Source organism: Vigna umbellata, chromosome 3 (genome assembly GCF_029865625.1).
Source record: "Vigna umbellata cultivar VRB3 chromosome 3, Vumbellata_1.0, whole genome shotgun sequence".
Taxonomy (NCBI): Eukaryota; Viridiplantae; Streptophyta; class Magnoliopsida; order Fabales; family Fabaceae; genus Vigna; species Vigna umbellata.
The window spans coordinates 31,205,826-31,217,341 of record NC_142167.1 but is presented as its reverse complement, the minus strand read 5'-3'; the positions used below and the strand labels follow the sequence as shown (position 1 = coordinate 31,217,341).

The window sequence follows — 11,516 nt, the reverse complement described above, 5'->3', positions numbered from 1 at the left end:
GATTTAGATTAATTCAAAACCAATTATATGTTTAATATGAATCTACTAAACTTTAGATATTCTTTTGAATATTTTCCAAGTATCAAATTACAACCATGCTACACATGCAAACTATGTAATTATATAATATAAGAACAAAAAAACCTCTTGAACAATCTTTAATAGATACTAACTAAATGAAAAACTTACTACACCATAAAACACTTTAAAAGATGTAATAAAATTCACCAATAGCGAAAGTCGACAGTGAGTATTCAAGGATTTAAATCAACGTGTAAAGTATGAAATTCACCACACAAAGCCTTGATTGATGGTTTAAACAAAAGATACAAACTTAGAGAATTATATAAGCTTATTGAAGTGTTTCATGAATTATTCAAAGCAATTGCTATGTTTCAAGTGAATTTCGAAATATATTTATAGAAAGCATTTCGGCTAGAGCTTAATAATTTATGTGTGAAGCTAATCGATTGTATTATTCTATGATATTTTTGTAAACAATACAACACTATTACAACTGATTTATTATTTGTCGTTTAATTGATTAATTACTTAAGATATAACATTTCATAATTGACTATGTTAAGGATTAAAGTATTTGTACAACAACATTTTGAAATCAATTTGAGCTTACCAATTATTATTATTATAAATAATCGATTTTTATGCTACTCAAAATAATAGTTTATATGAAATAATAATCAATTATAATGTTTTAAAATCATTTTTGAAAATATCATTAATAATTTCATAATTAATGATGATCATATGCTTCTTATTCTAAAATAACTTTTCTTATGTGTATGATGAACACATATTCATACAAGCTATAAACATTCAATACAATTTGTTCCCTCTTTAAAAGAATAAAATATTACAATTTTGTACAAATGGTTTTTGAATAAAATGTTAATTTCAATATTTTGACACCAATATTAAAGTAAGAAGAGTGTCTTTATATATAGCACATTGTGATGTTAAAAGTTTAAGACGAGTTTCCATATTGGATTTTTTTTATTCATTTTTATTTTTATTTTTATTTTTATTTTTTTGTGTTTGTGTTTTTATAACTCTAGATTATTATTATTTTATTGGATACTACTAAATGTACTAGATAAGTGTTTTCTTTCTTTTTTAGAATTTTCACACACCATATATAAATGACATAACTATATTTTGACTCATGGATCATCTTGATCCATCACTTATTTTGATCGAATTGGAATACAAAATATATTATTCAATAAATTTATTATAAATAAAATTATTTAAACTCAATTTTTTGATAAATTAATTCATTTAATCTATCATTCATGATGGCTATATTAGAGTGATTTTTACTAAATTAAAAAAATACATATATATACTTGGATTGTATTAATCAATTTTTATATTTTCTTATTGATTTAGATGATTTTTTTAAAGATAATGGAATTTAATTAAAGATACAAATAAAAGATGAGTTATTAGGTTTGAAAGTAGTGTGAAATAGGTAAGAGAAGAAGTTCTTGAACTAGTTGTTGCATAATGTGAAATGTACAGTAAAAGAAGGGAAAAAATTACAACAATTAAATGTTTTATTAGAAGAGTGAATGAACTGTATCATTTTTTAATAAAAATACAAAGTAATATAATTTTATTTTTGATAAATTAAAAATTTCTTTTAAAATTACTGAAATTCAATTTATAATTAAAGATATTGATAGTGATGTAATTTTTTCTGATACAGCACGACTCAATTTTTTATTCATCCAATAAAATAAAAACATAATATTTCCTGCAATAGATACTTTTTTTTAATATTTAACTATGTGGGATGGGCTTTCTGCACTAACCCCAAATAATGCAATTAATTAATCACAGAAAAAATCACATTGTACTGTCATTTAAAATATTCATTTTCAAATATGTCTTTCAACAATTTCATACAATTATATATATATATATATATATATATATATAAATTAAATGAAACCCAAAATTATTAATGAAATTAAACAAGTGCCCAAACACCAAAATTGTTCCGCTGCGAAAGAACAAAAATTGCCAGAAGAAAAGAATGTAGGAGAGAGAAAACATACACCAAATAAGAAAAGAGAATAATAACAGTCGGCCCGGTTCACCGACTCCGGTCCAGTCTATCCACATCGCGACGGTTCAGTGACATCGCTTGTTCCGATTTTGTTTTTCATTTCCTTCTTCAGTGCATTCTCTCTCTCTTTTTCTTCTTATCTTGTTTCTCTCTCTTCTTCTCGCATTGTCTCTCTCTCTCAACACTCACTGAACAACCCGCGACGGAGGCTCCGACCAGAATCGGACGACTCAACTCCAGCTCCGAACACTTTCATGTGCTCCGGCCCCAATCTCATTTCGCTCCCATTTCCACCGATTTTCATCTTCTCGTTTTCACCATTGACGCCGAATCTGTGAGTCCTAAATTCCCATTCCTCTCCCTTTCGATTAATGACACAATCACGTTGGACCAAGCTTTGAATTTTTCCTCTTTCATTTTTCTGTCGCTTTTATTTTTTGAACTGTATTGCGACCTTTGTTGCTACAATAGGGTAATTTTGAATTCCAATGTCAATTTCTAAATATTCTGAATTTTTTCAGTTTTCTTTTTAGGTTTGGGATTTTAGGGTTCTGAAGTTTCTGCGTCTAAACCTGGGGGATATATACTGGGAGGAGGGGGAAAGGAACCCCGAATTAGGGTTTCCTCGGAAGCGTTGTTTTTGTTGGGAAAATAAAGAGGGTATATTTGGGACTAAGAAGAGGGTTAGGTTTAGAGGATAATGTGTATATTGTGTGTGATTCAGAAGTGGTCTCGCCGGGTTGCGACGATGCTACCTTGGTTGGTTATTCCGTTAATTGGTTTGTGGGCACTTTCTCAGCTTCTGCCGCCTGCTTTTCGCTTCGAGATTACTTCGCCTCGTCTGGCTTGTGTTTTTGTGTTGTTGGTTACTCTCTTCTGGTATGAGATTTTGATGCCTTGGTTGTCGGCTTGGCGCGTGCGGAGGAATGCACGGATTAGGGAGAGGAAGAGGTTTGAGGCCATAGAAATGCAGAAGTTGAGGAAGACAGCTACTAGGCGGTGCCGCAACTGCTTGAGTCCTTATAGGGACCAGAACCCTGGTGGGGGTCGGTTTATGTGTTTTAACTGTGGTCATGTTTCTAAGAGACCGGTTCTAGACTTGCCTGTGCCTCCAGGGTTAGGGATTTCCAATTCCAGTATAGTTAAGGAGTTGGTTGGAAAAGGTGGCAAGATATTAAATAGCAAGGTATGGTCTGAAAATGGATGGATGTGCGGTCAGGAATGGCTGGAGAATGGCAATTGGGTTGGTGGGTCTATTCCAGGTAATCCTAGTAACTGGAGGACAAGTGAGAGTACTGGTCTTTTTGGAGGAGCGGAGCATTGTTCGACTGAGAGGTCATATTGTGGTCTTTTATTTTTGGTTTGCAAGCTTTTGACTTCGTTTTTCAAGAGCATTAGATGGCTCTGGAGAAAGGCTTTTAGAGTTAGTTCAAGAGAAGAATGTTCATCCGACGCTGAACATAGAGCATTCTTGGCAAAGAGGGGTGAAAATGGGGTGGGCCTCAATGAAAGTAGAGGGGAAAAAGCACGTAGGAAAGCTGAGGAGAAAAGACAGGCTAGGCTAGAGAAAGAGCTTTTGGAGGAAGAAGAGAGAAAACAGAGGGAGGAGGTTTCAAGGTTAGTGGAGGAGCGGAGGAAACTGAGAGATGAGAAAGTGGAAGCAGAAAAAGATCACAGCAGATTATCAAATCCCGGTAAGGATAAAGAGCGCAGGAAGGAAGCTGAAAGGAGGCGTCAGGAAAAAAGAAAAGAGAAAGACAAGGGGTCCAGTAAGAGCAACTCTGATGCCGAAGAATTGGAGAGAAGAGCTGGCAAGGAAAGTGAGCGGAAGCGGGACTTTGACAGAAAGAATGAAATGGATCGCCGAGAGCAACAGAAATCTGGGTTAGAGAGTGGTAAGGGACAGAGTATGGACAATGTGCCTAATAAAAATGTCCCTGCTAACAATTATAACCGAGGAGGCACTGGAGCAAGGTATCTTGACCGCATGCGGGGCACTTTTTTGTCTTCTTCAAAGGCATTTGGTTTCAGCAGGGGCAATACTATTCCAAGTACTGTCGTGAAAGAAAACAAGTTTAATAGTTCTATAGATCTTGTTCATACTGCTCCCAGCCGGAGAGAAATATGTCCTCCTGAGCGTCCTGCTGCAAAATCGAATTTAAATTGTGATGATAGGAATATCACTCATTCTGTAAGTCGTCTTGCTTCCTATATCCTTATCTTTGCGCTTTTGCAATACTTTTCTAGCATGTTATCTTGAGTGTTGATTAGTGATGGAGTGCTAGTTGCTTTTTTTCCTTATAAAAAAACATGTGGTTTACAGATCAATATTACTGTCAAATGTCTGGACAAGGATTTTACTGTTATTTCATCTTCAAACATGTCTATTGTCACTAACTTCCATTTTGTTTGTTGACATTCTAAACTTTCAGGCTTTGAGATTTTTGAACAACATAGTTTTGTGATGTTCTAATTAATTTTTATTGCTTGCTATTACCGTATAATTTCGATGCTCTAGTTAATAATTGCTTGCTATAAATTTATATTAATTGCTTATTAGAAGTCTATATGAGTATCTTGGGTGCACTGTAAAAATACGTACTAATGAAACTGTATTATCATGATAATTGTTCCTTGCAGGTACTCCCGGAATCACAGCCATGGAGTACGGCACCTAAAAAATCATGGCAGCAATTATTTACTCGATCTTCATCTGTTTCTCAATCTTCAAATTCCAATGTAATATGCAGACCAAATTCCAAAACTCTAGTAGAAACCAAAAGCCCTCAGTTGTCTGCCCAGTCACCAGTTACACAAACATTTACCAATCCCATTCAATTTGGTCTTCCATCACCATTTAATATTTCTACCCATGCAAGTGTACCAACTAGTAGTAGTCTAAGTTTTTCTCCTGCAATTGAACCATTGTTTTCTCCAGTTGGAAATACACCGCACGGCTTTCGACAAGATGAGCCAGAGCTTTTTGAAGACCCCTGTTATGTTCCTGATCCGGTGTCCTTGCTTGGGCCTGTTTCTGAGTCACTCGATAATTTTCAGTTGGACTTGGGAATAGGCTTTGGGACGGAGAATGCAGTAACAAAACCACACTCATTGAAAAGCATATCTGCCAGTTCTGATATTAATAAGCCATCTCCGATTGAGTCACCATCATCCCGGGATAAACATAGCTGTTCTAATTGGTTTCCCAGTACCCCCAAGGGCCAAGACAGACATGGTTTTCCCCTGGATGATGCAGCTGCAAATGAGAAGGGGACGTGGCAGATGTGGAGTTCATCTCCCCTTGTTCAAGATGGTTTAGGTTTAGTAGGTGGCCGGGGGAGCTGGCTGTTATCCTCACAAAGGAACACACCAAACAAGGATGATTTTGTGGTTTCATCTTCTCAGAAGGGTATGGCTTCGTTTTTAAACAAAGAAGATAACATAATATCCAGCACCCAGTCTCCACAAAATGTTTTTCTTCCTAATGGCCATAGTGGTGAGAACTTCAGCCCCGTTACTGGTTCATCTGGATATGATCCTTGGTCACAAAGTGCTCTCTTCCCACCATTGTCAAGTGGTCTTATAACTCAGGTGGCAGCCAATCAAAATGATATAATATATGGTAGCCCAAGTGAATCTGCTAGTAGCCATGGGCTTGATGGTTCTTCGGCTAACTGTTGGTCCAAGTATGTATGAACTTTTTGCCTATCCTATATTGGATAGCTAATTTGGAATTTCTGCTTTACATATATCGTTTATATTATTGTTGAGCGTTTTTATCCGATGAAACTTGTTTAAAAAAAATGATAAACAACTATTCTTATTTTTCAAAATGAACTGTAGATCTGTAAACATTGATGGGAATGCTAAACCTTTTACTTCTTTTGTTTCAAGAGTCTCGGTCATGTTATCTAGGTGATGATACGTTGGGAAAACCGTTGGTTTCTGTGGTGAAATTAATTTTATTGTACGTAACAAGTGATGGAACGTTCGAATACAACAGCATGTGTTGATCTTAGTTTTCCTCTGTAGTCTCTTTGTTGAATTGTGTGGGTTGCTTATTGATTATACTTTTATTTTAACGGATTGATTGAATAGAATTGCAATTCTTCCGTACAGAAAACTAGCTTATAAAGAAGAAATATGTTAATGTTTCGAACGAGGATGAATTACTTTTTAAGCTTATTGTTAATGGTTTGACTGTTTGACTGGAGGTATATATCCAAAACAGTATTTCCATCTCTAACCATGCTTCATCAGAGAAGAGCGAGGTGTAGAAAATGAAATATAAATATGATAAAAAAATATAGCATCACAGCTTTTGTCAAATTTCCATGATTTTTTCTTTTCTGCTGTCCACATACCACTCATGTATATGAAAGGTAATTTAAGTGTTTGATTGAAATGGATTCCTGTGACTATGGACATCTTTGGATGTCTGATATATAACAGAATAAAATGTATTTAGCACCAAATTTACCCTTTTTATGTTCTTTAGTTTTACTAAAAGTGGAATTGTTAATTGTCAAATGATATTTTGGATTCTTGTGAGATCTGTGTACTGAGGATTCATCTGTGTGATATGTATTTTGATTTATTTATTCATGAAATGAATTCCGTATGCAATGGTACGGGACAGAAAGGGATTAAGTTGTTGGTGTTCTACAGTATATTTATGTTCTATTTGATTGAGTCATGAAATGTGTGATTGTGTTCGTTGATTAGCTCTAGCTGTCATCAATTTGTTTGTCCTTTCAAAATAATTGTTTGTGAATATACTATCAGCTAAAATTTCAAACTGCGGACTTGTTGAACCTGGAAAATAATGAAATAAAAACTAGTTGAACCAAAAAAAAATTAAAGAGACCCTCATAATGGAAGTTGACAGTAAAAGAAGAATCTCTTGCCCCTAAAGTAGAATTATGGCGAAGTCTAGATGCCTGAAATACTTGGACTATTACCCTTTTTCCTGCTTATGATGGCATGACGCATGTACCGACATTGTGTCGGATTTATTTTTCCTCCTTGATTATGCAACTTGGGTCCTTCCTCCCTCTCTAATACAATTTTTAGGGTTAGTATAGACGGTTGAAAACTGTTGTTTGGAACTTATACTTTTGCGTATGTATGACTTTTTTTTTCAGCATCTAAATGTAGTTCTCACTTTTTGAGACGGTAGATTTAACAGCTTTGGTTTTTGTTTGCTTTGCAGAAAGGAATGGCCTATAGATGGTTCTGTGGAAAGCATAGGGAAGTCAGCTGTTTCAAGGCTATATGGTGGAGGTCAACAGCCAACCTCGGATGTACAGTCATTTTGGTCATTCGATTAAAAAGATGATAGTGACAGGTTATGAGGGATGGACTTGATAAACAAACACAACTGTTCTCTTGAGGCAAATAGCCTCTTTTGGGGGAAGAGTTTAGAATACTGAACCCATTGTATCTTCCTTTCTTCTTTTTAAAGGAAGATTGATGTTTACATAACGTTAGCAGCATCAATAGGAATACATGTTGGATTGGATGCACTCTGAGCAAGGTAACAAGAGAGGTTCTGGTGCCCCCATTTCTTTGGAGAATGGTGCTTCACATTCCCACATGTGTCACGATCTTCAAATATGCAGCAATTGATGATGTTCTTATTCACAAATTAACTCATACTAACATGATCCGCAGCCAATGTGTTTGTTTACGTGGCCCTCATTATTATGAATCCAGCTGCATCTTTGACCGCATTGTGCACAAATTCGGGTGTGATTTTACCTCATCCGTTTTACCTAACTCATCCGCTGTTTTATTTTTATTTTTCTTCACTCTTGTTTCCTCACGATGAGAGGTTTTAAATCCTTTATCAATGCGTTCAAGAATTAACGAAAATTGATCGTTAAATAGGGTTCAAATCAAGTTACTGATTGCTGCTTATTACACCATATAAGAAACTATCCCCACATATTCTCATTCATGAATGTAAATGTTATGTAATATCCGTTACGAAAGGATAGAATGAGAGGAGACTTTTATTCGGTGTGCGTAAACTGTCCTCGGAGTAAAATTTTGTAGAGCGAATGTCTCTACTGCAAATGTAGTTTGGGCGTAATAATTATAGCAAGGGATGCAATGTGACCTAAGGAAGCCTAAAGTAAACATTTTCATTTATTTATCAGATAATTAATTTTCTTGTTATTTATGCATAAATCATTGTTGAAACATAAATAATTAAAACTGACTATATGCTTTTCTGTCGAATGCAAGATGTTGAATCTTTTGCAGAGAGAGCAGAGCAGTATGTGCTTGGTAGATCAGATAGTTTGGCTTTTCGTATAGAATCATGCAAAAGACTATGGTTACATATGGCGCATGTGCATCCAAATGATTAGAAAAACCAAACTGAATTTTTTTATTGATACACGTGTACATATCTTGATGAGATAACATAAGAAAAAAAATTAAAACATTTCCGACCTGCCGGATTCGAACCAGCGACCTAAGGATGGCTATTTGGTGTTACCAACTACAGTCCTCCGCTCTACCAACTGAGCTAAGGTCGGATATTAATAAAAGGTGAAATTTTTCTTATAATACTTTAAAGAAACACCTTATAACATGTTTTGCTTATAGACTTAATTTTATATTTTTATCAGTAAACTTTTATTGTTTTGTATTTTTTTTATTATAATAGTTCTATCATCTGCGTTTTAAAATTATATACACCTTTTGTTTTTTCAGCAATCCAATATCAAACTACTAATGTGTGGTGAATTCAATAATACATACACCTTCATTATTAAATTTTTAATTTCGGGAATTTTACCACGTAGGTTTCCATTTCTTTAATTTTATCCTGAGATTATAAATATTTTAAGTTTTCTTCTTTTGGATACCAATTTATTATCAGCGTGTTGATATGATCAAAACTAATTCCAACGTTATTGCTTTAGAAGAAATTGAGGAAAAATAAATATAAAGTATAAATTTGTGTAGAAAATTAAATTTGCGTTTGTTTATGTTTTATAGATTATTCAACACAAACTATCTTTATTTTATTTTTTATAATTATCAGATGAAAAATTATCTTTTAATAATTAAATCGGAGAAAAGTATATTAAATATTAGAATAATTTTATTGTAGTTGTCTACTTGTGTAATTATAGTTGTCACGATCTTTTCCTTTACTGTTACCATTGACTGTGCACTCAAATTTAATTGTATTATAAGATAGGATATCTCTCGACCATATCAATATAAGGTCTATTTTTGATTGAATACATATTGGATTATTAAGTTGACATGTACTCAATCTCTATTAGGTCATTAGAACATTATACAAGATACTTAATAGACCATGATTAACTCTGATAAGTTAGAAGCTAAAAGGCATCTTGGTTAATAGGCCTAGACTCGCACAAGTAAAAATCCATAAATCGTAGATAATACATTTTATGATGTATGTTAATGACATTAATTAATTATTGCATTTATTACTTGCTAATGCACTAGGTTGACTTGAATGTTGGAGTGTTTTTTGCATATACAACTGCTACCCATCCCAAAGATTAGAAGTGTTTGAAGAATTCTTGAAAGTCTTTATAAAATACACACTCAACTTTGTAATAACAATTGACATCTATCGTCGAGCCATTTATATTATGTGAAAAGAGCGTTTATTATGTCTAATAGAAGCAGGATGGTTGAAGAAAGAGAAGTTGGATCCTAACTGTTATCTTAGAAGCCTAAACGAAGATGCAACTAAAGTTTGTTGAGTTTAAAAAAAGAAGTGTTGAGGAGATTAATACCTTGATGTAAGATAATGTTGGGTTAAAAATGAGGGTCGAGGAATAAAATAACGGTTGACATGGAAAGGAAAAGGAAAACCTTGATAACATGAAATCGGTGTAGAAAACTCTAGTCACACTACCAAGACACCAACTTCTTGATAGTAGAAGAGAGTCTCTAACACTCCTTTATAGACGACATAACAGATACTTCCCTCCCTAAGCAGAGGAAAACTCTTACCCCGAACTATTATGATTGTAGAACTAATCCAGATGAGCATATTGTCATTTATACCATTCAAGTCAACCTCTATTCAACTAACAATTTCATCATGTACAAACTTTGCCTCAACTCTAAAAGAGACAGCCTTAAAGTGGCCTGCCCGTCTTCTCTATTACATCGACTATTTTGACACACTGACACATCCTTTATAATACATTTTTTCACGAACCGACGTTATCAACTTACCTTCCTCACACTCCTTAACATTACCTCCACATATAGGAAAAGAAAAATTTCTTCAAACCTTTATTGAAAAATTCAATAAAATAATCCTACAAATAAAATACTTAAACCCAAAAGTGATTCTCCACGTTGAATATATATATATATATATATATATATATATATATATATATATATATATATATATGGGGTTTGCTAACGCGCGTACGCCTGTTTTTCAGTTGGTACATTTTAGCAATGTGTACCGGGTTTTAGTAGACAAAAATATCCTTATATACCATGGATTCTATGTTTTAAGGTTAATGATATTTTAATAATTTTCATTCTCAAAACTAAAAAAAAAAACCCCCAAACCCTTACTCACCTCTCTTATTCCTCTCAATCCTTTCTCTTTCATCTTTCTCACTCCAATATTTTCTCTATCATCCCTACTGTAGCCCCAATTGAAAAAATCAGAAACACTTGTCGTTAAACAATCTTACAAAAAAATGATTTTATAATGAGTTTTCATCTTATAATTTTTGTCTTATCTAATTTTATCCAATTTTCACAAGCATAAAGCAATTGGTAATTGACCTGGAAAAAATCAGAAATACTTGTTGTTAAACAATTTCTTACAAAAAATGATTTTATAATGAGTTTTTATTTTATAATTTTTGTCTTATCTAATTTTATCTAATTTTCACAAGCATAATGACATCAAAGGAATTGGTAATTGACCTGGAAAAAATCAGAAATACTTGTTGTTAAACAATTTCTTACAAAAAATGACTTTATAATGAGTTTTCATTTTATAATTTTTGTCGTATATAATTTTATATAATTTTCACAAGCATAATGACATCCGAAAGAATTGGTAATTGGCCTGAAGGGTTTTTTTAGAGATGATGATTCAACATATGCAGATGATGAAATTAGAGAGATTAGTGAAGATGGTGAAATTGAAGAGATCTTGAATGAACCTTTGCCTAAAGGTGAATATGTCAATTACTCAACTCTTTACAAAGGCAAATTGTTTAAAGACAAGTGTTTCTGATTTTTTCAATTGAGGTTACAGTAGGGATGAGAGAGAAAAAGTTGGAGTGAGAGAGATGAAAGAGAAAGGATTGAGAGGAATGAGAGAGGTGAGTAAAGGTTTGGGGGGTTTCTTTTTTTTTTTTTAAGTTTTGAGAATGAAAATTATTAAAAT

General features: G+C 33.5%; 1 protein-coding gene and 1 non-coding gene across 3 annotated transcripts; one reads left to right on the top strand and one right to left on the bottom strand.

Moving 5' to 3' along the window:
* Positions 1–2,144: 2,144 nt before the first annotated feature.
* Positions 2,145–7,902, top strand: LOC124839605 (uncharacterized). Of its 2 annotated transcripts, none has more exons than XM_047315484.2 (4): positions 2,145–2,426; positions 2,626–4,283; positions 4,733–5,778; positions 7,305–7,902. In XM_047315484.2, exons 2-4 carry the CDS (start codon positions 2,793–2,795, stop codon positions 7,420–7,422), a joined length of 2,655 nt encoding a protein of 884 aa, XP_047171440.1. In that variant the 5' UTR covers positions 2,145–2,426; positions 2,626–2,792; the 3' UTR covers positions 7,423–7,902. The 2 variants fall into 2 exon arrangements, with proteins under 2 accessions (XP_047171440.1, XP_047171449.1); XM_047315493.2 differs by having other exon boundaries at positions 2,614–4,283.
* Positions 7,903–8,545: 643 nt separating this feature from the next.
* TRNAY-GUA (transfer RNA tyrosine (anticodon GUA)) lies at positions 8,546–8,637 on the bottom strand. Its single transcript is given in 2 exon segments — positions 8,546–8,581; positions 8,601–8,637. It is a non-coding gene; the product is annotated as a tRNA-Tyr (tRNA).
* Positions 8,638–11,516: the final 2,879 nt, after the last annotated feature.